Source organism: Fukomys damarensis, unplaced genomic scaffold, assembly GCF_012274545.1.
Source record: "Fukomys damarensis isolate Sample0158 unplaced genomic scaffold, DMR_v1.0_HiC HiC_scaffold_5, whole genome shotgun sequence".
Classification (NCBI taxonomy): domain Eukaryota; kingdom Metazoa; phylum Chordata; class Mammalia; order Rodentia; family Bathyergidae; genus Fukomys; species Fukomys damarensis.
This window is the reverse complement of record NW_022900917.1, coordinates 20508659-20536041: the sequence shown is the minus strand read 5'-3', so window position 1 is coordinate 20536041 and position 27383 is coordinate 20508659. Positions and strand designations below refer to the sequence as shown.

Genomic DNA, 27383 nt, shown 5'->3' with positions numbered 1-27383 from the left:
TTAATTTTTAGAAGATATTAACAAGAAATCTAAAAACAACAATTTTCTAAAATTTATTCAATACAAGAATCAACTAGTTAAAATGACACCTGCCTGAGTGATACTCAGAATAGTACGTAAACAAATGCACTGCCAAAGTGACATGGGGTAAACTGTTAAGTGGTTAAGAAAAAGACTCAAATACTAGTGAGAAAGGAAAAAGATCTTCTCTTCCATAAAAGCAAAGAGAAAGCATTGGGAAAGAGTAAATATCAAATTTTTAGAACCTCAGGAATTAACCAAATGCAAGGCATTTTAATTAAAAAAAAGTGTGACCAGGGCAGGGGATTTAGCTCAGTGGTTGCACCATGCAAGGTTCGATCCCTGGTACCAAAAAAAAAGAATTTTAAAGCAAAAATTGGGGAACAAGCTCTCCATAGAAAACTTTGAAAAATCTCTGACCTATTACTGGAATCTAGAAGGACACATTCATGGGCAGGGCTGTGAACATTCCCTAAACTCTCATTTCTGACAACTTTGAGGTTCTACATAAACAGGAAGTGAAGGCTAAGGCAGAGTGATAAGCTCCCTGCCATGTGGATGAAGGTGTGCCCCAATAGTACATGGAGCAGCATGGAGAGGGCTGGGAGATGTACTGGTTCAAGGGACATAGGCAATCTCTGTCCGGTCATTACCTGTACACCAAGCTAACTGAGCAGAGACTCCAGTGACCACATACAACAAAGCATTCTCAAAGAATGAGTTTATAAAAGTCGCCAAACAAATCTCTGGGAAAAGGAGGAAATGAGTTTTAAAGATGCTACATCATGTTGTTTAGAATGGCTGAGAAATTATTATGAAATATACAAACAAATAAGAATGCTAAGCCACACACACAAGAGAAAAATCATTCTACAGATATTGTCCCTGAGGAAGCCAGATGTCAGATGTACTAAAGATTTTAAATCATCTATTTTAGATAGGCTCAAAACTAAAGGAAATCATCTTTAGAGAATGGAAAAGATGAAAGCAATGTCTCACTAAATACAAAGTACTGATAAAGGAATAGAAGTGTATTTTGTAAAAGAAAAATTCAGAAGTTGACAAGTATGTTAACTGAAATGAAAAATTTTTCAAGGGAATTTGAAAGCAGATTTGAGCTAGAAGAATCAGTGAATTTGCAAATAAATTCATTGATATTATTTATCCTAAAGTATAGAAAGAAAAGAAAATGAAGAAAAGCCTAGAGACCACTAGAACACCACCATCAAGCAAACACACTCATACATAGTGGAAGTCCCATGAGTAAATGAAAAAGTAAATGAGAAGAAAGATTATTTGAAGCCTGACTGATAATAACTTCCCAGATTTTGGAAGACAATCTAAACATCCAAGAAGCTCAACGAACTTTAAACAGGATAAACTGAGAGTTCTAATTCTAGACTCATTAAACATTTGAAGAACCTCAAAGACAGCAAGAAAGAATTTTAAAACTCCAGACTCATGACATACCATGGCTTCTCATTAAAATTAACATCTAACGGCTCAGGATGTAGCTCAGTGGTGCCACCACCTGCCTCGCAAGCACAGGATCCTGAGTTGTATCCCCAGTAAAAAAAAAAAAAAAAAAAAAAAAATGGGACCTCCAATCCTAGTTCTCTGAGGTTTCTCCATATTGATTTCCACAGTGGTTGCACCAGTCTGCCCTCCAAACAGCAGTGGAGCAGGGCTCCTCTTTCCCCACAGCCTTGTCAGCATTTGTCATTGGCTGATTTCATGATAGCAGCCACTCTTTCTGGGGTGAGGTGAAATCTCAGTGCTGTTTTCATTTGCATCTCTCAAATGACCAGTGATGTTGAACATTTTTTCATATATTTATTTGCTATTTCTACATCTTTGTCTGAGAAATGTCTGTTCATTTCAGATGCCCATTTTTGGATTGGATCTTTCAATTGGGGAGGTCTGATTTTTTAAAGTTTTTTATATATTCTAGATAGTAGACCTTTGTCCAAGGAAGAGCTGGTGAAAAGCTTTCCCACATTGTGGGTTGTCTCTTCACACTATTGCTTGTTTCTCTTGCTGTGCAGAAGTTTTTTTAATAAGAAGACATCCCACTTATTGATTCTTTGTGCTAATTCACAGGCAACTGAGGTTTTGTTCATAAAATCTTTTCCTACACCAAAGTCTTCAAGAGTTCTACCTAAACTCTCTTCCAGCTAGTTTAGTGTTTCTGTTTTAATATTTGGATCTTTAATCCATTTCAGTATGGAGGTACCTCAAAGAACTAGAATTGAAAGTCCCATTTGACCCTGCTATCCCCCTGCTGGGTATCTTTCCCAAAGAAATAATCACACCACAATGATACACGTACATCCATATTCATAACAGCACAATTTATGACTTAAAACTTGAAAGCAGCCCAATTGCCCATTAACAGGAGACTGAATAAAGAAAATGTGTTTTTTTAATAAAATGGAGTACTACTGAGCCATAAAGAATGAGAAGCTAGAGACATTTATAGCTAAATGGATGCACATTGAGGCAATACTCTGAAGTGAAATAAATAGGACCCATATGTGTAGTGAATAGTTTGTCTAGTGTGAGAAACTGAAAGTGTAAATAAGGACTAAAGGGTACAAAAGACAATGTGAAATAGGAAGAAAAGGTGCAAAGTGGAAGGGGAAATCAGAGGGGTAGGGGGAAAAGGATGGGAATGGAATTGACATAAGAAAAAGAAAAATGGAAACAATGCCTTTGTAGATAGGGAGGGGTGGAAGAGTTGAAGGGAGGACAGGGGAATGGGAAAAAAGAAGAACCAAGATGGATTATGTAAAGGTGCTAATTTCAAATGATGAATGTCACTACATTGTATACCTTAAATGTACTGATAAAATTAATTTTTAAAAATTAACATCTGATTTCTCATTGAGGCCAGAAGGCTGCAAGATTCCATGTGCCAGAAGAGAAAGGCTGCCAAGTTAAGAATTATAAATCCAACAAAACTATCCTTTCAAAAGGAGATGAAATTATACTACTATCAGATAAAATAGACTTCAGGACAAGATTGTTACTAACAAAAAAAAACATTCTGTAATAGGATCAGTATACCAGGAAACCATAACAGTTGTATGTGTGCCTAGCAATAGACTCCAAAATACATGGCAGACTGACAGAGTTGAAGGGAGCACAAACAATTCAACAGTGACCACTAAAGATTGAGATTTCACTTTCAATAATATATAGAAAATCAACAAGTAAATACAAGATGTCAATAAATCTAAAAGGACTGGAGTCATATAAAATACGTCCTCTTACATAATGGATTGAAGTTAGAAATTAGTAATAGGATGACATTTTAGTAATACAAAAATAGGCAGAAAAAACAACACACTCTACTAACCAGCAGGTCAGAGAAATTCAAATGGAAATTAGAAGACCACTGAGACACATGAAAGACAAAAAAGCATACATATGGGATAAATATAAAGCAGTTCTGAAAAGATTGATAGATATAAATGTTTGTACTTTAAAACGAGGATCTGAAACCAATAAGTTAGTATTTCACTTTAAGGAAGTAGACAAAGGAGGATAAACTAACCCTAAAGCAACCACAAGAAAGTTATAAGATTAGAATGGAAATTATCAAAATAGAGAATATGAAAAGGAGAAAAATCAACAAAGCCCAAGGTTGATCCTTTGAAAAGGTCAACAAAATTGACAAATTTTCAGCTACCCTGACCAAGATAAAAAAGAGATGATTTAAGTAACTAAAATCAGGAATGTAAGAGAGCATATTATTCCTAATCTTCCAGAAATAAAAAGTACTTGAAAATATTATAAGCAATTGTTTTCCCACAAACTAGACAACCTAGAAAAATAGGCAAATTGCTGGACAGACAAAAATACTAACACTGACTCAAGAATAATTTTTTTTAAATAAATAGAACTACAACAAGAGGCTGAACTAGCAATCAAAAAAAAATCCCACAAAGGCCAGGGCCAGAGGGCTTCACTGGTAAACTGCACCTAATATGTAAGACAGCATTAAAAATATACCTTCCCAAATTCCTCCAAAAACTAAGAGTAACACTTCCCAAATCATTTTCAGTCCAGTATATCCAAATCAGAAAAAGACAACTTCAGACCAATGTCTCATGAATGAAGACACAAAATTTCAACAAAATTCCAGAAAACTGAGTCCAGAAATATAAAAAGAGTTATATCCTATAAGCATTTACTTCAGAATGCGAGTGGTTCAAGATATGAAAATCAATCAATGTAATATCATTAAAATAATAAAGGATAAAAATCACATGAGTATCTGAACAGAGCAGAAAATTATTTGACAAAATCTAACATCCTTTCATAATAAAAATACTAAACACACTAGGAACATAATGTAACTTCTCAAGCTGATAAATGGCATCTAAGAAAATCCACAGCTGATATCATATTTACTGGTGAAACACAGAAAGCTTACCCATAGAAAGAACAAACAAGGATAAAGACAATCTTGATACTTCTACTGAACGATGGAGATCCTAGCAGAGAGGAATTATCAAGAAAAACAAACAAAGGCAACCATCCTGGAAGAAAAAAGTAAAACTATTTCCATTTGCAGAGGACATGATTTTATATATGGAAAATCCCAAGAAATCGTTTTGTAAAATTATTACAGCTAATAAGTTTTGTTTGTTTGTTTTTGGTATAGGGATCAAATTCAGGACCTTGCGTTTGTGAGGTAGGCAGCAGGCAGCACCACTGAACTAAACCCCCAGCCCAGTAAGTTTTGGAAAGTTGCAAAATAAAATATCAATAAAATTAACTGTATTTCTGTTCACTAGCACAGAGCACCCTAAAAATTATTTTTCTTACATACTATTTAAGAAAGGATCGAAAACAATAACATAGTTCAAAATAATTTTAAACAATCAACATTTGCAAAATGAAAGCTACATTGTTGAAAAATGAAGAATCCAAATAAGTCTTAACATCCTTAATACCCTTAATCTCCTTAATATTTATTCTTAATTTATATCCTTAATAAGTCTTAATAGCTAAGTAAATCTTGATATCCCATGTTTACAGATTGGAAATTTTAATATTATTAAGAGGACAATAATCCCCAAATTGATCTGTGGCTTCAAAATAATCCCTATTAAGGTTATAGCGGCTTTGTTTAAAGAATTAAAAGGCTGATCCCATAATTCATATGGAAATGAAAGAGACCCAGAACAGCCAAAACAATCATGAAAAAGAATAAAGTTGAAGGACTTAATATTAACCACAAGCCACAGTAAAGACAGTATGATAATTAAGTTAGACAAGTAGATTAAAGGAATCCACAGGGACTCAGAAACAAATCTTTACATTTCTGGCCAACTGATTTCTGACAAGGGTGGTAAGGTAATGATGAAACAATAGTGCTTTCCAAAAAATGCTACCTGCACAACTGGATATCGGCATGTAAAAGGGGAATTGGACCCCTACCCCAGTAACCTTTCCTTCCTGGTCCTTGAGGAGGCTATGGTTTCTTAGATATGATATCAAAAGCACAAAGAAAAAAATAAATAGGACTTCATAAAATCAAAAGTGTTTGTGTTTCAAAGGCCACTATGAGAAGGTTAAAACCATTAACCTTAAAAATTGGTGGGAAAATATCTGTTAGTGATGTATTTGCAGAGGGTTTTCATGCAGAATATATAAAAAACTCATACAACAATAAAAAGGTAAACAATCTAATTAAATAACAGGCAAAATATTTCAGTAAACATTTAACCAAAGAATAAAGAGAGACAGCCAAAGAGACATGAAAAGATCAAAACTATTAGTTATTATAGAAATGCAAAGCAAAGGTACAAATAAGTACTACTTCATAAACACTTGGGTAGCTAACATAAAAAAGACAGATAATAAATGTTGAAGATGTGTAGACTTCAGAAATCTTATACAATACTGACCAAATTGTAAGTGAGCCAGGCATGATGGTGCGTGCCTGCAATCCCAGTACTCTGGGAAGCTGAGGTAGAAGGATCAGAAGTTCAAACCTAAATAAGATAAGACTACAAGAGCAAGAGGCAATTCAAGTATGTTCAGGGACCATTTTCATCTCCAGAATCAAGGATTATTTTAATGTTACATCATCGCCTTTTCTCTTTTACTTTCCTTTTAGTTTTATTTTAGGATTCCCTATTTTTAAGGTTCATACAAAGATTTCTTTAACTGAAATACCGAATAGTTTCTTTGGTGTGAAAAACTATAATAGTACACAGGATCCTAATGAGACAATTAATAATGTGAAATAGGAAGTAAAGGGCTAAAGGTGTAGGGAAAGTGGGAAGGGTGGGGGAAAGGTAATAAGGGAGAGGAAAAAATATGAGAAACTGAAAAAATGGAAACAAAGTGTTTGTAAATGGGGAGGGGAGGAGGGGGTGAGGGGAGGGCAGGGACAAGGGGAAAAAATGAGAATCAAGACCTGTTATGTAAAGGTACAAGATCCCAATGATGAATGTAACTGTATTGCATACCTAGATTGTACCAATAAACTCAATAAAAAGAAAAAAAAATTCAAACCTAGCATGGGCAACTTAGCAACTTAGCAAGAAGCTGTCTCAAAAAAAAATTTTTTTTAAAGAAGGGTGAGGTGGGGCCTGGAGATGTAGCTCAGTGGGAAGTACCTGGGTTTGATTCCCAGTACCACAGAAAGAAAGGAAGGAAGAATGAAGGGAGGCTTGTCCTTGGACGGCACTTTTCATGTGTCCTCCTACAGGCCTTTTTTTTGTAAGGGCACTAATCTTATCTTACGATCACTCCGCTTGCATGGTCTGAAGCCTCCACCTCTTCACTGCATCGTGTAGAGGGCTAAGTTTCGATCTGCAGGACATAACATTCCGATCCTGGCATGCCCTTCGCCCTTACTTAAAGCAGGACCATAACTTCTGACTGGACTACCAGAAGGTTAGCTAAGACCCCGCCTGCCCCCGGCCTCATCCCCTGCAAATCATGCTCAGCAGGACCAGAGTAGGCTCATACACATCTGTTACAGCATTCCTTTTTGAAGCCCTCTAAGGACGCCCAGCAGCCTACCCAGCAAGATGGGTCAGCCAGGCTGTGCTAACCTCAGCAAGGGTGCAGGCCCTTGACTGTGCAGTGTCTCCTACCTTCACTCCCGTTAACGCTTTCCACACACTGTAGTCAGTGGGCTGAGTTCCTGCCCACCTCTCAGCCTTCAGTTCGGGGGTTGACAAACCTTGTCATCATCCACTATCATCCTCACTGAAAATTGGTAGCTGGGAAACTGTGAGCGTTCTTGTTACCAGACAAATGATGAGACTGTGAGGTGATATGATACTTGCTCAATATAGCCATTCTACAATGACTATTTTAAAAAACACTGGCACACAATAAACACGTACAGCTTTTGTCAATTGAAAAAGCAAATAGACTCAGTTCCTCTTTCTTTGCCTGCACTTTGGCCACCAAATTCCCATCAGAATCTTTGGTGTCTGTGTTTGTTTCCTTGTTAGCTTTCGCCTTCTGCCCGACTCCCACTGCCTGTACAACGGGTGCTCCATTTGTGGTTAAAGAAATGCAGTGTAAAAATGAAGTTTGTGCCAGTTTGTGAACTGCTATTGTACACGAATAAAGGGAACAAAGCATGTCAGAGAGAACCCACAAACAAGAGCTTCCAGGCAGGGCAGAGATGAAGCCAAGGAGGGATTCATCTCTCCTGGGAGCCCTGCCTCCCTGGCCTCTTCCAGTTGTAGCCATGGGGGTCTTTTCTGGAAGGAAATCACAACCAGGCCCATTCTTTTGGGGGAGATCGCAGCCCCCTCAGGAGGCAGGGCCTTCTGATCCCTGCAGCCTTCTTCTTCTAGTTCTGTCCTGCCCAGATATGTGGCTTTCTGCCAGTCCTCAGTCTGTGCCCTCTTCCCTCCCAGCATGGGGCAGCTGTCCCTGCTGTGTCTCTGAACAGTCTTCTCTCCCCTCCTTTTCAAGCTGGTTCCTGGCAGCCTCCGGCTCTCAGTGTGTTCACTACCTGTTCAGTAACTGGCTTCCCTGGCCAGAAAGGTCAAGAGCCCCGTAACACCCTGCCCAGCACTGCTGGATGGTCAGGCATGCGTGTCCAGCTGCCGGCTCATACTTATGCTCATCTGGTGCTGAACAGGAGAGGGCTCATGAGACAGCTCACAGCCTCCCCTCTGTGAATGGGAGCCATCCACAAGATAAATACGCAGTGGTTGACGGCATCCACCATAGAAGATCATTTAGGAACCCCGTGTTGTTCTCTGGTGCTTGTCACGGGGAGGGAAAATGAGCACCCCCAGAGGCTCATCAGGGCACCTCCATGCTCTAGGGCTAAGCAGCTTCCAGAGGAGATGTCTGATAAATGCAGCAGGATGTTTCCTTTCTCGTTACATTTCCGGGATTATTCCAGTGCCCTTAGTAGCTGAAGTCCTCAACCACCTGCAAGCTGTCCTCCAGTCTGACCCTTTCTCCAGTTATATATCTAATGAGAGGACCTCTTCCCCTTCATGCCATGGCCATCCCAGAAGTGAGGGCCAGGCCTGGGATCTGAGCTGTCAGGGAGGGAAAGGCTCACCTTGGACCACACAGAGAGACCCATCCAGCACCGGCTCCAGGGAAGCTGCACCTCTCAGCGTTTCATGAGGAAGCTCACGCAAGAGACAGACTGTGGGGCAGGAGGCCAACGCCTCCTTCTCATACCGGGGCCCTTTCCACGCCAAGGCTGACAGATTCCAGGCTCCCTGCCCAGGGTGATACAGAAGCCCTGGCCCCAGACATGATTGAGGAAGTCCAGATGTAGATGTCAGTATGACTCATGATATGGCACCACCAGTCTCTGTTTAACTTAGCTTCTGAAATCATCCTTAATGCATAGATTCGCCGTGCCTCTATTTTATTTCCCGCTGTATAGTATAGAAGGGAGTAAAAGTCCACTCACATGGTGAGGAGTCAAGATGACAGTGATCGAGGGTAGCCTTTACCTGGAAAATGACTTGACTTGGTTCTTGGCCTTCATAAATGGAAAATGTCATGGGCTTCAAGGGTCCACTAAATTTCCCATCTTGGCCATTTCCTGCTGTCTGTTAACAGAGAGAGAGAAAAATTAGCATCTATTACAAATGTATATGGGTCACTTGACTTTTTGAGAGCTTTTGGGAACAACACATGGATTCCATCATAGCTGAAAATGGAAAACATGGTCAGAACAGACAGAAAGGGGTCTAATATTTGTTAAGGGACTACCATGTGAAAACAGTATGCCATAGCCACTGGAGCCATTGCCCTTTGGGAAAAAAATTAATACCTCCGTGTTACAATGAGGCCTAGAGATGTGCAGCCCAGGATAAATAAACCACAGAAGTGGGACTAGCACACACACCCCACCCCACTGGACCACCTTCTAAATTCTATAGGGTTTATATCAGCTTGTTAAAACATCTTTTGCCATTCATATTATTTTATGAGTGCATTCATGACAAATTCCCAGCACTCTAGAGTTCGGTCACCTCAAGGACAGGAGAATTTATGGAGAGTTAATGCAGTGCTCTCTTGGCACATAGTTAATATGGTAAATCTTGGTCAAATATAAATTTGAATTTGAACTGAAACTAAGGAAAGCGTACTACTTTAGCATGTAATATTTTATATTCACCCAGAAAAAAAATCATAAAATTATACAATGTTTATTTCAAGCAGGAGCTATACAATGGTTCTAAAATCCAAACACCTTAGGCCAGGGATGTAGCTGAGCAGCGCAGTGCCTGCCCGGCAAACGCAATGTTCTGAGTTCAATCCCAGGTACTAAACAAATAAATTTTTTAAAAATGCAAAGACCTAAAACCTGAATGCCAAGCCACCTCTGCAGTCACTCAAATCAGACTGGGTAACAGTAGGAGCAGCTGAGACAGTCAAAACTTCCACTTGGCAAGTTAGTACGTATGAGGCTCTGTCCTAAGCACATTTAATCCTGTGGACAAGCCTAATGGAGTAAATTACTACTATTAGCCCCATTTTACAGGTAATGAGATTAAAGTGTAGAGAAATAACTCCTCAGGTCATGGCTGGAAGTAGGAGTCGAACCCATAACTCTGGAATTTACCCTCTCAGCCACTGGGCACCACTGTCCACCAGAGGGTGCAAACATGGCCAAGACAAACTAGAAAGAAAGGCTACTGCAATGAGAACATGCTCCCAAGATATGACTCCCACCACTCCCAACCCTGGAGATAGGGAGCATTTAGCAGCAGCCCTGCCATCTCCATCATCCCACACCATAATGACAGTGGCATCCCTGAAGGAAGATATAAGGTAGATTGAACCAGGGGCACGGAAGGACAGTTGGCCAATCACTCAGGGAGGAATACCCTCTAGGACTAAGGACCTAATGTCCCAGACCAGATACTGACCAGGCCTCCTCTCTTTCCTGGGTAGTTCTTTGGGTCTCCCATTTGTGATGGAAATCAGGGGTGAGTTAGGTTAGAATCAGAAATATAAGGGCAATGTGATAGACAAGTGAAACCAAAAAGGTAAGAACTGGGTGAAGAAAAGTGAATTTGTTCCCATTTATCATTAGTGAGAGAGAGTACCTGCAGGCCATGAAAACTGATGCCAGCTGGAAATCACCCAAAACAATCAGTATGTGAGTGAAAGGGGAAAGGTCCTATAGGGCCTCTCCCTTTGTTGAATCTTGACTAAGTCGACACTGTTATCTGGTAAAAAGCCAATAACAAAATCAGAGGGCTTTGAAATTAGATCTCTGCATCAGAGTTGTGGCTGCTACTCTAATTAGTTATCCCTGATCGCTGCCAACCTTTCTCCTTTGCTACCTCCCACCATGGAGACTGGGGAGCAGAATCAGCTCCTTCTCAGGATCTCTTGCAGCTAGAATGGTGGCCAGGTCACCATTTCTGGTTCATTAAACAAGAGGGAAGTCTACAGCGCATGGAGAGATTGGAGGTGTCATATTCTTTCCTTGATGAAAAGGGACAGATGTGGCTAGCACTGTCCTTTGTGACTCTGGCTTGACATAATGGACCTCACATCTGTATCCAGTGCCCCCATGAACCATAAAGGAACAAAGCAATTCAAAAGATAGTAGGAAAAGAGAAAGAAATTCAAGATTCTGGTAACAAGGCACTTCTAACCCTGCCCTGAATAGACCACTTCAGACTTCCTGTTATTGGAGGAAAATAAACTTTTATTTAAGAAGCACTAAAATACTAAAATCAAATTTCCTGCTAACTGTAGACAAAAGCATTCTTAACTCACATAATAACATAAAGGCTTCTAGCCATCTCCATTATCTTAGTTTGACTTCCTTTGGGATCTTTTCTTCTGTCTCCTTTTCCACATCTTGTCCACCTCCCTTAACTTCTCTGGAAGGTGGAGCAAAGGAGTTGGGTACAGATGCCCAAGTGCCACCAGGATTGGCCCAAGAAAAGAACGGTGCTTTCTGCAAAGCTACTGCTCAACAGCAAACTACCTACGTCACTTTGAGCACATCCCAGCTAAGTCAGACTTGCAGTTAATCACAACACTGAAAACTGCATCAGCCAGAAACTTCAACGGCAAGGCTGCATTTTTCCTATGGAGACAAGCTGGCTCACCTATAGGAAAGGAGTGTCAGGTTGCAGTTCCAGGGTTCAAAGTTGCATAGTGGTATCAGGCAACAAATCTCCCCTCCTGCTCATTAATATGACTATTGGAGCCATAAAGATTTCAAAATGCATGTGCACCCTCTGAGTCATCAAGCCACACCACCAGAACTGGGAAGCATAGTGTGGTAGAAACTGGAAAAGAACATCTGTTAGCCAGGAACAAGAACGTACGCCCTTCTCACGCAGGAAGCATATGAACCCAATAGCGAAGCATTGAGTGATCTCCCCCTCCTGCTCTGTCATTGTTGCTTCCCAATGTAAGTCCATAATCATGTATTTCATTTCTACCCTGTTCAAGGAACTTGCTAGATGCTGAGACTGCGAAGGTGACTAAAACACAGTCCCTTCATTGTAGAGGTTAGGGTCCATATGAGCGTAGACTCTGAACATTTAAAATGCCACAGTGAGACCAACAGAATATTTATTGTGCTCTGGAACTGTGCTAGTCACTGATCTAAGAACTTTATAATGCATTATCTCGCTTAATTGTAATATAAGCAAGTACGATTATCAGACCCATTTCAAAGGGGAAAAAATTGAGTTTCAAATCTTACATGACTCAATCAAGTTCCTATTCCTAGTAAATGGCAACAAATTTGAACCGAGGTCTGATTTCATTGCTACCCTGTGATAATGTAGGTAGGAAAGGACATTTGAGGACACAGGTAGAAAAGCAAGGCCAAAAGGAATATCTGATCATGGCCTTATACATGCCCAAGACTTGATTTGTTCCCATGGGCTATGAGGACACACGTGACCCATGAACTATGAATTGCACTTATCACCCCAGGAGGAAGGCTTTTATAGTTTCACAAGTTTGACTGTTTCTCTCTCTAAAAAATTTGAACTATATGGGCTCTAGAGAACTTTCTAGAACTTGAATATAATTTCTAGGACTTATATAATTTTTGGATCGCAGAAGAAAGGAAACAAGATGGGAGCCAAATGAGGATCTAGAAGTTTCCATCTAAAGAAAAAGCAAATACATATCCATAGACCCGAGTCATTACACAAAAAAGTTAGCAACTTTTGCAAACCTCAGGAGCTTCATGGATAGAGCAAGGATTCACCCTACTATCTACCCAGGCTGAAACCCTAGTTTCCATCCAGCTCCAAGTTCTGGAAGCCTATCATCAGTCAATAGGGTTGACTGAACAAATGGCTGAAGACAAATTTAACAGAAAAAATACACAAGAGTTCAAAATAGAGAAAAAACAATTTTTCTTGATGTTTTGGTAGTAAATTTTCATGGTCAAAATACAGTCAAGACTTGGCTGGGGATTTAGCTCAGTGGTGCCACTGCTTGCCTCACACGTACAAGGTCCTGAACTCGATACCAAAAAATTAAACAAAATAAAGTCAAAATTAAAGTATATAACCTAATACACTTATCAGTATAATTTCTTTCCATATTCCCTAAGTTATCCATGAAGGATACATTTGCTTTTTGTTTGTTTGTTTGTTTTTTGTACTGGGGATCAAACTTGGGTCCTTGTGCTTGCAAGGCAGGAAGCAGAACCACTGAGCTAAATCCCCAGCCCCCATTTGCTTTTAACTTTGCTTAGTAAGTGGTAGTGACTTATAAAAGCTGAGGAAAAAGTGTCTCCTCCATTTGAAGGACAAGCACATGATTTGCAGCCATTGCATTGGAAATAGAACATCAGAACACACTGCATCCATTCTATTCAACAATTTCATAGGTCACCTTTCAGTAATGAAAACCATTCCTTCCCTGGTACACAATGGAAGGATGACAGAAAATATTCTACAAAACAAGCGGAGAAGCGTACCCCCTTCTCTTACCAAATAAAGTACAAGGAGACATAGGGAGTGAAGACAGGCTGGAGTCATCTTGCTATTCTGACTCAAACTCCTGCGAATAAACCAGAGATAAAAGGCATTAGCTGACAGTCTGTTAAAATCACATCTCTGCAACCGGGAAGAGTCACTGGGTGATATCCAATTACAAACTAGTCCAGTGGAAGCGGCAGAGGCCAGCTCTCCTCCAGCAACAGCTTGGCCTTCGGAAGCGACATGAGCCTTTATGTACAGCAAGGCACAAGTCAACATCTCCAAGGGAGTCTCGGTAATTTCACTTCTTTTTTTAACTGCTTCATTCTCTCATACCCTTCATTTGACAGTCTCAAACAATAGGGAGCAGACATCACTTTCACTTTTTGTTTTTACAAATAATTCTCATTTGTGATATGGGTGGGGAAGATTTGTTCTGGCAAATGCTGGGATAACTGGATAAAATAACATTTAGTGGTTCTGATTCAGAGCTGCAAATATATTAGATTCCTCAAGTGTCACAATCCTTCATTCAAAGGCCTCACCAGCCTCCTCTTTGGTTTTCTAAATATGACCAGTGTAATACACACAAGGAAAAAACATTATTTATCCCTCAAAAACATTATTTATACCAAATAAGAATCCCAGCTCTGCCCACATTATCTTCAGTTCGATGCTTCATATTTCCTAAAAGCTGTAACCTTCACCCCGAGATTTATCATGACTTTAAGATGTGAGATAAATTTTCCATGTGGCCTCTAAAGCATCCTTGCTGCTTATATCATAACACTGAACTGCTGAACAACAAGTTTTTAAAAACCAAGGACATAAAAATGTATTCATTTCACTAAAATCCCAATCACTTATTATCTTTAGGGATTATGGACAACCCTGGTCTAACCCATCTTATTTTTTTAATTCCACATAAAACATATTATATAGTTAGTATGGGAAACAGCTACTAAAATTCTAGCCACTCTAAAAATTTAGACCCTGAAATTTTTAGATGCCTTATATTTGCATAACTGTTATCTGAACTTTACAAAGATAAAAGTACTATCCCATTTCAGCCTCATAAGTACCATGGCAGATAAAGAAATAAGAGTCACCTAGGAGGTACATTTACAAAAAAACCTTTAGAAATGGCCTAACACGGCCAGGGACTTGGCTCAGTGGTTCCACCACCTGCATTGCAAGCGCAAGAGGCTGAGTTCGATTCCCAGTACCAAAAAGAAAAAAGAAATGGCCTAACAGTGTGTTGCAGAAAGCAATTCAGAGCCACACAACTGGGCTGCAACCAGATCTGCATAGCCAGGAGTGTGCAACTTTGTCATCCTGCACCTCAGTTTCCTCATGTGGAAAATTCCCACCAATTGCTCTGTAATAAATGTGTGCACTTATGATTTTCTCACAAGCACAATGAGTGAGGAATTTCTTGACTTTACGGATAAGGAGATTCAAGTTCAATTTAAGCAATTTGCCTACAGACACATAGCTAAGAAGTGGCATGGTCAGATCTGTTGAATCCAAACTCCAAAACCTCTTCGGACCCTATGTAGTGTGAGAGCTTTGTAGACACAGATGCATTGATACGGATGAAGATACATAGCTTGTATACATTATATAAATTAAACAACTTACTCCAAGTTTCCATGGCTATTTTTAAGGGGAAACTGGGATTAGAATCCTCCTGGACTCAGATTTGTGAATTCAATAACAGTTTTGCAACAGAATTAATTTGGTTGATAGGTCCAAAATGCCATTGTAGAATTAATTCACTGTGAAGCACAAGAAAGGGTGGCTTTTCCCTTTGTTGTTGTTGGTTTGTTTGCTTGCTACTGTTGACTGCTTATTTGATTTGGAAACATGTAACCCCATGCCCTGGTACACTGCCCAAGGAGATGCAGCCCTGCTTGTGTATCCACAAGCTGCACACACACAGATTCAGCCCACCTTGGATTGAAAATGTTTGGGTGGAGGGGAGAATACATCTTCACTGAGCAGGAACAGGCTTCATTCTCTAAACAATAACAAGTATTTACACAGCATTTACAGTGTATTAGGTACAGGTGATCTAGAAGCACCTTAAAGTATACAGGAATATGTATACACAAAGTCCAGGCCATTTTATATAAGGGGCTTGAGCACCCCTGAATTTTTATATCCTCAGAGGTCCTAGACCCAATCATTATGAATACTGAAAAATGACTGTATGTGTAAATGAATAAAGTGGCATTCTCAGGTCTAGGGGTTTTTTACATTAACAAAATGTACATCATCAGCTATCAATCAATATTTGCTTAAAAGAAGTAAAAATACAGACAAAAATGATCCATTTGGGGATTTTTTTCAAACACCTCAGCCTTCAAGACCTTCTGCTCGCATGCACACTGCGCCCAGCTCCTCCAGCCTTATCTGCCGCTCCCTCCCACGCCCAGCCTGCTGCCCTCCCTGGCGCCCTTTGCCCAGCTCCCCTCTGGGATCCACACCTTCGGCACTAGCCGCTCTGCCCACCTGGTGTGGGCCTGGCCCAGGGAAAATGGACAATGGGGATTCTCTTAATGAAGCTGGATTGAGACTGTGCTTCTTTCTGTCTGCTTCTGCTTCTCCTCTCTTATCATCTAGCTCATTTATCTAAAAAATGTCCAATCAAGCTTTTCGTATGTGCCAGGCACTGTATGAAGAACTGGGACACCAAAACGGAGCTACCATGTAACTCTTACTTGTTGCATGAAATCTTTCTTCATTTGCAGCTAGATGTCCCTTCCTGCAGCCCTTCGTCCCCACGATTTCTTTTTCACCACGTACTTATTGGTATTACTTCTGCTATTAGAAAATAAAATCTTTCATGGCAGAGGCCTTTTTTAATTGATTTTAACCTCTTGAAGCTCTTCATATTACATCTTGCACATATTAAGCCCTCGGTACGTGTTTGTTAAATTGCAATATACTCATGGTTGTCTAAAGTAGACATCCTATTAGTTTGTTCTTGTTCGTAAGAGCTTCCAGAGTAAACATAACATGTTAAAGGAAATTAATTCAAGATTTAAAGTAGTATTTGGGTGCAAAATACAATACATTTTTACTGTTGAAGACAAGAGTTGCCTATTAAGTACACTATCAGATTTTTGCTCAGTAAATAGTTGAGAAATGGCTGAAATACATCATCTTTCCTTGAACTGATTTTCATAGCACTTTTAATCTTCCAAAGAACAACAAGCTGAATGATAGAAAAGCTAATAAAAATTAAATGAATGCTTTCTTTTGACCAATTGTTCAGACAGGCCATTGACTGGGATATTTTAATAGAAATGTATTTATCCTTTGTCATTTACACTTAGTCCTACCAAAGTGTTTCTAGTAAAAACAAAAGGAATTACTTTCCACTCTCATGTGTAAAGTGCCATGTTTTATTTGAGGAAAAATCTAGCAAACCGTGCAGTCGTTAGGAGCAGAATTAGACTGACTGTTTTGGGTCCTGTCCTCTAATGCCCTGTGGCTATATTTATTTATCTGTAGAGCAGGGACAATTTTACCGTCCACATTTGAGAGTTATGGGATCCAATGAGTTAATTCTGGGGCCAGTGTTTGTCCAATAAGAATTCATTCTGCAGCATGAATCGTTCAGTCAGAATTCTAAACATCACCCTCCACTTCGCCCACCTTCCACCAGCCCTGGACGGAGGCCACTCAGGAAGCTTCCACAGCAACATTCTGTGGTCAGAAGAAGTGGGAGGCAAAGCCTTGCCCCAGTGATTGCGAGCAAAACACACTAATGCTAGGATTCTGCCCAAAGAGGACTTTGTCCTCTCGAACGAGTCTTGCTTTTATTTCCTCTTTGCAGAGACATGATCCACTAATGAGTATCATACACTGGGCCTTCATGACGTGGACAGAAAGTCACTGTTTATAACTGAAATTGCCTAAAACTGCCAAACCACCTACATAAGATAGGTCTCCTCACAACTACGGCTTGAAAAGGGTTTAAGAAGAACTGCAGACAATTTAGTGACCTTCTCTCTAAACTGCCTGATACAGTCAACTCGGCATCTGCTTGGAATTGTTGCTGTCAGGGTCTCCTTCGGGTGGAGATTGAATTCACACCACTCCTATTGCAACTTGGAGAGGCCCTGTCTGCCCTTAGCAACCCAGGTCGCTGGTAGTTGGTGCTACTGAAGAGGAGGAGCTTTGCGAGAGAAGTTGCCCAGAAATACGGCTGTACCTCACCTGGCAGACAATGCCACCATTGCTTGATTTACCCATGGACCCAGGCCTCAGCTTAGAAATGTGGATCCAGGGCTACCGGCCTTGCTCTGAAGCACGTGGCTTCAATGCAGCCCAAAATATGTGGAAATCCCCACATGGCCCCACCTGTGTCCTACCAGGTCACAACACAAGGGCAGCTCTCATTGACTGTCACAAGCAGTGCTGAGACCTCTATGCCTCAGAGTTGTGCCACTGATTCTACAGCATAGACTACCATAATCTACCTCTTAGACACAAAAAATCAAGAAAGGTCAAACTTGCCCAAGGTCACATTTGTTAGGCTAATTCCCATGCCTGTGTTGATCATATATTCTTCTACTACAACTACTAAAAAAAAAAATGAACATTCTTTTAAAGTTAGTATCTGATGATGAGATACCAAGTATCACCTTATTCATTACCTCTTTCAAAAAATTCAAACGAGCTTCATTTTGTGATTTCATGGCTGCTCTCACTCTTCATACACTAACAAGACCTCAACTCTATTGCTCACTACCACAGGCAAAGACGGCACCACCCTGGGAGGTTTTGTTCCTGTGGTGGGGAAAAAAATATGTGTGTGCGTGCATGCATGTACGTGTGTGTGTGTCTATCTGTGTAACCCTGTGTTGCACTCTCTCTTATTTCCCCTCTGAGCTTCTTCTCAAGGTTCTCCCCTTTTTTAATTAAACCAAGTGCTATGGATTGAATTATGTACGCCTACCCAAACTCTTAAGCTGGAATCCTAACTCCCAAGTACCTCAGAATGTGACCTTACTTTGGTGTCTTGACAGAGGTAATGAAGTTAAAAGGAAGTCTTTAGAGTGGACCCTTATTCAACAGGATGGTGTCTTGATGTAAAAAGAACATTTAAGAATGGACTCATACCCTGGAGGGATACCACATGGACATGAGGCAGCCATCTACAAGCCCAGGAGACAGCCCTGGAGCAGATCCTTCCTCGGAGCTCCTGGGGAACCAACCCTACAGACATCTTGATCTTGGACTTCTGGCTCGAGAACTGTGGGACAATCTGTCTCTGTCATTTAAGCCACTCATTCTGTGGTGTTTTGTTATGGCAGATCTAGCAAACTAAAACATAAGATAACTCTGATTTGATGTACAGCACTGCCATGCTAGGACAGGAGTGGCCGCCAAGAGAACTTTACCCTGCCATTATATATGCAGTGGTCACAGCATCCTCAGGGGCAGGGAGGGGGCAGTTGAAGCTTGATTGATTCTCACACTGGCTCCAATACCCACGAGAGGCTCTAAGATATTTTTTAGAGACCCTTGTGGTTACCACATTTACATGTGAGTAAGGACAGGGAATTTCTAGGTCCCAGCTTACTAACCCTACAGGTAATTCAACACGCAAACATTGATTTCTGCACTCCTTTCCACACCCCTGCAAAAAGCTAAATGCCAGGTAAGTTTTAAGTAGAATCAATCCTCAGTTACCCTGGTTTGTGTTTTGTTTTTGCTTTTTAAAGACAAGGAGGCGAGGAAAAGGGAAGAGGAAGAAGAACTAAGTGCTTTGCATTAAAATAATTCATCTGATGATAAGGTTGAGCCACGCAGCTACAGAGAACAAAGAAGGTGCAAGAGAAGGCTGCAAAATTTGTTTTCAAATTTCACAGGGTGCTGAGGGCAGGAAAGGACGTGACTAGAATTCAAAATACCATGAGGACTGAACAGCGGCAAACGGCCTTTGTGCTGTTTCTTTACGTCTGCTCTGTATATTGCTAAGAACCACATAAATTGTAAAGCAAGGCCAGATATGAACAAAAATCAGATTAAAAGCTGGCTTACACCACTGCCCATCAAGCAATGTTGAGAGCGATCATTCCTGTCTTTTTAGGTCTGAGTCCTCACAAATCACTGGCACCAAGTACATCACCGCAGGGTTAGAAAACCACAGGAGCTGTTGACCAATTTGTACTTTTGACAAATTAAGGAACCAATTACAGTGGCTCTTAAAAAGCTAGGAATAAGCAGGCAGGATAAAATTTTGGCTGCTGCCTCCTTCAGAACAATTACTCGACCTCAGGAAGGAGTGGGAGGCCTGATGATTCATTTTGAGAGTTGAGAGAGAAGAAAGAGGCTTTGGGGGAAGACCAGCACCCCTCACCCCCTCATATATAAATGTAAGCAATTCTTTCACTGAACTTTACAGCACAGATACAGCCGGCTTTGGCACTGAACGTCCCCGCTGAGCAGACTCGCACCTCAGTAACCCAGGCAGGAGGCTGGGGAAGGATTCTTTTTCCACCACACCTAGCAGAACAACCTCCCAGAGGTGTTCCCTGGCCTACAGAAGAAAATGGGAATCGCCGTTTGTAGCATAATTATTTTGGACAGAGAGTTCCATGGATTATACAACATTTCTCCATGTATAATAAAATGCACAGAAGAGCACTTCGTCCAGATAATAAGATCACACATTCTGGCCTTAGCCATTCAGTAGGAGGTAAATCTAAATTAGAGTCCAACTCATACAGTTGAGACACTGAAGGATTTAAAAAATAAAAAGCCACTTGCTGTAACATTAGCTCATTTACAAGGTGACCCTGAGGCAACAGTTGTAATGGCAAAGAAATGTGCAGTCATGCCCAAGTGCAGGCCGTTAACTCTGATTTCTGTAACTAAATCATCACTGATGGTAGGGATGCACAGGAGAGCAGGAAAATGAACTTAATTCTACCTAGTAAGGGATGCCTACTACTGTGAAATCTCATTATGAATTAGTTTTATTTTAAATTGAAACTTTAAAGGACTGGTTTACACTCATTGAACACTTGCTAAATTGAGCACTTTGGGCAATTTATTCCATTTAAACAATACTACAATCTTAGGATGTTGGTTCTGGTATCCTACAGGGCAGGAAACTAAGCATGTAGAAGTAGAAGGATGTCGATGTGAATGCAGAGCCCAAGCCCAGAACCACAAGGCTAGCAGTGCTCCCTGTGAAGAAGATGTATTCTCGGACCAGGGATTTAGCTCAGTGGCACTGCGTCTGCCTTGAAAGTGCAAGGTCCTCAGTTCTATCCTTGGTACAAAAAAAAAAAGATGTGTTCTCCTCAAGCATCCTTTAGAGACACAATCTATCATTTTGATTCTCTTACCCAAAAACTGAGGTTCAAACATTTTAAAATAACAACATGCTAAGAAATATTGTCTCCAATATCATAGATGAGAGAATTCAAGATGTCAACCTTACAGATGATTTGAAGAGAAATTAAGTTTCCTTTGCACCACATATATGCAACCACTAAGTATAGCTTAATCTGTTTTATAATGCTTAGGTGGAAACAGTTCTACTATAATTAATACCTCAGCCCTTGGGTGAATATGTGCCTTGAGTTAATATTTCTTGTACTTAAGTAAACATTTCTTTTTGTCCTCACAAGTAACAAACAGGTAAATGAATATTCCCCTAATCAGTGAGTAAGCCATAGAACAGCTAGCCCCAGCCTAAATTAGACACCAGGGATTTCTGGATGATTTATGCAATAGATAAAGCTGTATATATTTTAGCCATGTTAAACCAGCACCCATACAAGCACCGGTTTGTGGGCCTTCGGAGAAACAGCATGTCAATGTCCAGCTTTCTAACATGGAAAAAAAAGTGAGAACATGTTCTCCCTCCCAGAAATTCTCTTGAACAGTTGAACAAGAGTTTGTATTCCCACCACAGTATACTTTGTCTTTTCTGAGAAAAGAAAGAAGATACTAGAAATATAACTTTTACCTTGAACAATAATCATTTTTTTAGGGCTTAGTTTTAAAGGGTGCTATTCTTGCACCACACCCAAAGACATATATGGAATCATTAGTGGGGCTTTTAACTATTAAACCTCAAAAGTTTTTCATTCTCTTTTATACTGCTGGATCCCATTTCTTTTGCATAATATTAATTGTGCTCTTGCGCAATGGAAGATGATATTTTTGTAGCACTACTGATTTTTCTTTTCAGTTTAACAGAATAAGCAGTAATTTCTCAATTTGATCTGAATCATCCACGTAAACTTCTCCTGGAGAAGAGAGCAAAGATTCATTGAATATCTACCATATTCTGCAATGTAGTGACTTCTTACCTAATTATCTAATTACTTCTCACAATTAGTTAGATTTTGCATCTTTTTATGGATAAAAAAAAATTAAAGCTTTCTGTTCAGTACCACCTGCCTGGGAAATGATGGATAAGCCAATCCTGTGAACTCAGAGACTATATCCCCCATAATCCACCATAAACTCTCACTCAGGAAAGACTCATTTTGTCTCCTGCCAAGAGTTGAATGTCATCCATTTTCCTTGTCATCTAAATATGCACCTCCTTCTTTCAAATAATGTCTTACTTGCTATTTAAGTTTTGAAGAAAAAAAAAATCAAGAAAATATCAGAAAACACATCACCCTTCCTGCCTGAAATCCCCTGTTATCATTCTCTTTGGGATATCCAGAATAAAGAGGGAAAACACAGAAGCAAAGAGTGGACCTTTGAGTCCTCCAACAAGCGATATGTGACTTAATATCTCAAAGTAATCACCCAGAAGCAGATAGTTTACCCCCAAAAGACCAAACACAGCACCTAGAAGGCAGCCTACATGCACGCGAACCTTCTTTCCCCGTTGTGAAAGCAGGTCTGGCTCTTTTAATCTTACCCCAGTATCTTCTTTAAAAGGTTTCTTCTCACTTTTGTATCTCCCTCCCTACCCTGTCTCAGACAATTCAACAGACCCAAAACTGCATCAAGCTTTCAGAGAAATAGAATGCTCAGCCTTTAGAGACCTCACCTGAGAGATGCTTAATGAGACTATCTCCAATTCCTAGATATAAGAGCTTCAGAACATTATAAGGCCAGGCACTTTTCTGTTAATCACAAAGACTGGGTATAGTATTTGTTCAAACATCAGAAAACCCAGTATTTCTTTTTTAAATTCCACTGCCACGTATGGTCCAACCAAAGCTACTTCATCAAATTGATTTCTAAAGCACAGACCAAAGAAAAGGAACCACAAGATTTGAAAAAGCAACTTTGCTCCACAAGAGAAATTTGTCACGAGGAGTCAATGTCTATTCTGAACAGTGCTATATAACCCGTCTCAAGAAATAAATTTGTAACAATTTAAGCATTCCTCCACCTAATTTGCTATTCTTGAAGAAATATGCTATCAACATAGTTAAGACCCTACCTTTCTGTACACGACAAAATGGTGATTAAAAGTTCTTTTCTTCCATTGAGTTATGGAGACACTCGCTGCTGCAACTTGAGGATCTCTGGGGAACACTCCCTCTGCCCTGCTCTGCCTCTCCAGCCTCTCCCTTCACCTTCAGTCAAACATTAACCATTAGCATTTTTATTGCTCTTTGGAACACATTGGGTATCATAAAAGGTATCATTACATTCATTCCAGGAAAGAAATGTCTGAGTAACAAAAGAGGTCCCATTTGGATCTAATGCATCTTAAAACAGGTTGCTGAAATTTTTTTTAAATATGGATGAGTAAATTACTATAGAACACAAGAAGTTAGAGTAGAAAAACTGTGCATATTTGACTACGTATCTCCGGAGTGTGAAGTCTACGATATCAGAGACAGTTTTGTTAAAATTTTGCACACTCCAACACTTAGCATAGTCAGTGTCTATAGAGGAGAAATGGTTAACAAATACTTATGTGGATTCCATGAAAAATACAGATGATACGGTGTACAGGCACAGGACATCAAGTCAATGATGATAACAAGTCACAAGAGACAAAAATGACTCAAAGTATGATCATTGCCCTTGCTTCTGAAATTCATGGGTGCCCTTCAAAGTCTCCATGAAACAACCAATAGTACTCTTCCCCTCAAAGCACAAGATTTTTGTTGTTGTTTGTTTTGTTACTTCTCCACAATTCAGGGAATGAACTTAGCTAAAAACAAGGGCTTTTTCCCCTCACTCCACTCAAGTCAATACTGCTAGATTTCTGAAGTCAGTGCTTTTTTAGAGTCCTGATCTCTAAATTGAGTCGCTCTGGGGGTTCCCAGTGAAGTTGAGAATTCATGCCATTCTTGGGTCAGCTGGGCCCACTTTGTCCTGCTTCTGTAGACCTTCTGAGGTTCGTTTCTGGGCTTCTCCCAAAAGGTGGACTTTTGACTCTGGTGCATCCAGCCCATGAAAGAACAAGGACCAGTCTGCTCTCCTCCCCACACCCCACCTTTTCCAGGTCTAAGCCACTGATGAAAAGAGATCTTGTTTGCTGTGTGGACAGGAAAAGTGATGCTATCCCATTGCACATGGGTGGTTGGCATCCTCGGGGGAGCTGTGGGCCCAGGAAGGCCCTCCTCCCTTTCCCTCATGGCCAACATCCCTCAGGTTAAGGAAACGGGGTCAGTGAGGCGAAGCACTTCTCAAATTCTCACCACCTCTGCCCTTGCATTTCCTAAATATAAAATAACCCTGTTCAACAAAATCATCTCACTTCCACTTGCTGTGTGTTTCACTTCCTGAAATCAAAAGCATCTCGTCTCACTGTGTTGCACTGAAAGGGGTTTGCACCTTCTCTGGAAGATTTTTAATAATTATGTAAAAGTGATCTTAAGTCTATATAAAGTTTTTAGGACATAAAGCACATATATGTATCATTTTTGGGTTTTAAATTTTTTTCTAACATTACACTTCTATGTTCCTGGCATATGAGAATGTCCATTAAAAATATGTTTTTTCAGTTAATCTTTAAGAAATTGTCTCTGAATAGATTCCAGCCTAAAGACAGAAAACAGAGGCATCTTGCCCAAGTCATACAACCTGTGACAATACAATCATGATTCCATCTCTGGTCTGTTTTAAAGTCCAGGTAATTCACACAACTGTAAGCCTGCTAAATTAAAATTCCACAAGGATGAAGTCCCTCTGTGGGAGCCCATTCTGGATGGGAGGTGGCCACACTCCTACCTGTGCTGCCCTGTACACTTTATACCACTTCTAGTTGTGGCTTCCAACTCAGAGAATCAGATGGATTTAACTCTGAAAAGGCCACAAAACCAACCATCAGAGACTAACAGGTGACTGCATTTCAGAATTAGACTCTTTACTCTCTGGGATAAAAGGTTCACAGGTTTCTCAGGGCCATTTTTTATATTTGTTACCATGTGTTAAACATTCTTCCAGATTAAACCCAAAGATTAAGCGCACACAGGTTTCAAGGTGAACACCACCTTTTTTGAAACCCATTTTCATGCAAACGTGAGAAATTGTTAGTTCAAAAGTTTAATACTCAGTAAAGGGGATAATAAAAATATAGTTGATAAAGATGAATTTCTTTTTCAGAGCAATGAAGATATTTTTATGATGGAAACAAGTGAACAGTTAAAAAGACTTGGGAAACTGCTTTTAATTAGAGTTTCATGAGAGTGAAAATATTACAGCACTTTTATCTAGAATAATATTTTAACCATTTCTCCAACATTGGTCCCAGAACATACATAAGTGATGCTTAATTTATGGATAAGGCTAGTTAGCAAGTAATAGTCTGGACAGACTCCCAGACAAAAATTTTATGAATCTGTGGGATTTTTCTTAAAATTCAAAGTATATTACATTTCTATTAGTTTTAGCCTTTAAAATTCAAATAAGTGGAATCTATGAGTGTTAATAGTTTTCATTTTTCATGCACTTTAATATGATCTTTCATTACATGTTACATATGTATTTTGAGAACATTTTGTCATGAGTCAACCAAAGCACAAGCCTTATCTAACAGAACTGTATGACATTTTTATATCAGTTACTATGTGTTCTATGTTTATTAACTTAAAGACCACAAAAACTTTGTCTTCCACTGGTTCTTAGTAAACACTTCTTAGAACTGAACTCCTTTCAATTATTTAATTGAATAATTCTAAAGGATTGGTCTTACCTATAGGTTCAACCAAGACTGATGGAAACCCAACCAAATGAATAATTTTGGACCCTGCTACAACAAATAGTTCACACATTTTGTTCCACATGTATTTAGTAGAAAGAAGTAAAAGTAATTTTCTACTAGTTGATGCTTTAAGCTCAAATAGAATCTTCCCTAATTACTATCCCTGGTCAGGACAGAGTTTATTTTCTGACACATTTAAGCAAAACATCACCACTTTCATGTAGCTATTATGCCTGTTTCTGGTTTGTTTGCATTAAGATATTTGGTTTGGTAGATTTTTTTTTTGTCAGTTTCATTTCTGTTTTTGACAATTGTCTAAACCAGATCACTTTATGGATTCATTAAAAGAGTTCAAACTTAGAAATCAAGATGAATCAGAAGGTCCAAGTAAAAGACACTGAGCCATATACAATGTTGTCTCAAAATCCTAGCTGATAACCACCTTATACTCTTCCTAAACATAGTCAACAAAGAATTTTGAAATTAGTAAAGACTTTTTTCTCTGCTTGCTCTGGCAGGAATGGCTCCAGTTTGTACTTGTTTAGATGGTTTCTCCAAACAACTGCCCAGGAGGTAAGGCCTTCAGCCATGGCCTCACAACATGAAACTGGTGGAGTTATCCATGAATAAATTAGAAAGTATTCACTTCACTGGCTGTACACTGGGCACATGACTTCTAGGTTTGGAAAGCCTGAAGGGTTTATCAAAACTGGGCTGCCATAACCAAGCTTTGGAACACATGGACTTAATAGATGCTTACAGAATATTCCACCCCACAAAATCAGAATATACATTCTTTTTGGCTGCACATGGATCATTCTCCAAGATAGACCACATATTGGCTCACAGAACAGGTCTAAATAAATGCAAAAGAATTGAAGTCAGCCCCTGTATATCATCAGATCATAGTGCAATCAAACTGGAGATCAATAGTACAAGTAACTGTAGGAACTACACAAGCACTTGAAAACTGAACAACACTCTCCCCTAAACAATCAATGGATTACAGAGGAAAGTAAAGAAGAAATCAGATAGTTTTTACAAATAAATGAAAATGCCAATACAACATACAGGAATCTATGGGACACAATGAAAGCAGTTCTACAGGGAAAATTCCTAACATTGAATGCCCACACTAGGAAAACAGAGCGGGCTCAAATAAACAACCTAATGATGAAACTTAGACTCCTAGAAAAACAAGAGCAAGAAAAACCCAAAACTCCAACAAGAGAGGAAATTATAAAGATCCGAGCAGAAATCAATGCAATTGAAACTAAGAAAATGATACAAAAAAATAAATGAAACAAAGAACTGGTTTTTTGAAAGAATAAATAAAATTGACAAGCCCTTAGCTAATCTTATCAAAAAAAGGAAAGAAAAGGTTCAGATCCATGCAATCAGGAATGAAAAAGGCAAAGTCATGACAGATCCAAAAGAAATCCACAGGATCATTAATACGTACTTTGAGAACCTGTACTCCAATAAAATGGAAAACACAGAAGAAATGGACAGATTTTTAGATACATACGAATTACCAAAGTTGAACAAAGAAAATAAAAACATTTTAAACACCCCAATTACAGTCAGTGAAATTGAAAATGTAATTAAAAATTTACCAACAAAGAAAAGCCCAGGCCCTGATGGATTCACCGCTGAATTTTACAAGACATTTAGAGAAGAACTACTGCCATTACTCTTCAAACTTTTCAATGAAATTGAAAGGGAAGCTATACTTCCAAATTCATTCCTGGAAGCAAGTATCACTTTGATTC

At 39.6% G+C, this 27383-nt stretch overlaps 1 protein-coding gene across 5 annotated transcripts in view; it reads right to left on the bottom strand.

Annotated features, from left to right (window-relative positions):
• Positions 1-27383, bottom strand: part of Cdh17 (cadherin 17) — a 106000-nt gene that overhangs the window by 32891 nt on the left and 45726 nt on the right. For 3 of the 5 annotated variants that reach the window (XM_010619622.3, XM_010619621.2, XM_010619620.1), the window contains exons 2-3: positions 13467-13536; positions 8988-9086 (exon numbers count right to left, since the gene is read on the bottom strand). In XM_010619622.3, the coding sequence (XP_010617924.1) occupies positions 8988-9086; positions 13467-13514 (147 nt within the window). In that variant the 5' untranslated portion in view covers positions 13515-13536. Of the gene's footprint in view, positions 1-8581; positions 8656-8987; positions 9087-13466; positions 13537-22893; positions 23001-27383 lie in introns of those variants that run through there. The other 2 variants (XM_010619619.2, XM_010619623.1) reach the window with 2 other exon arrangements.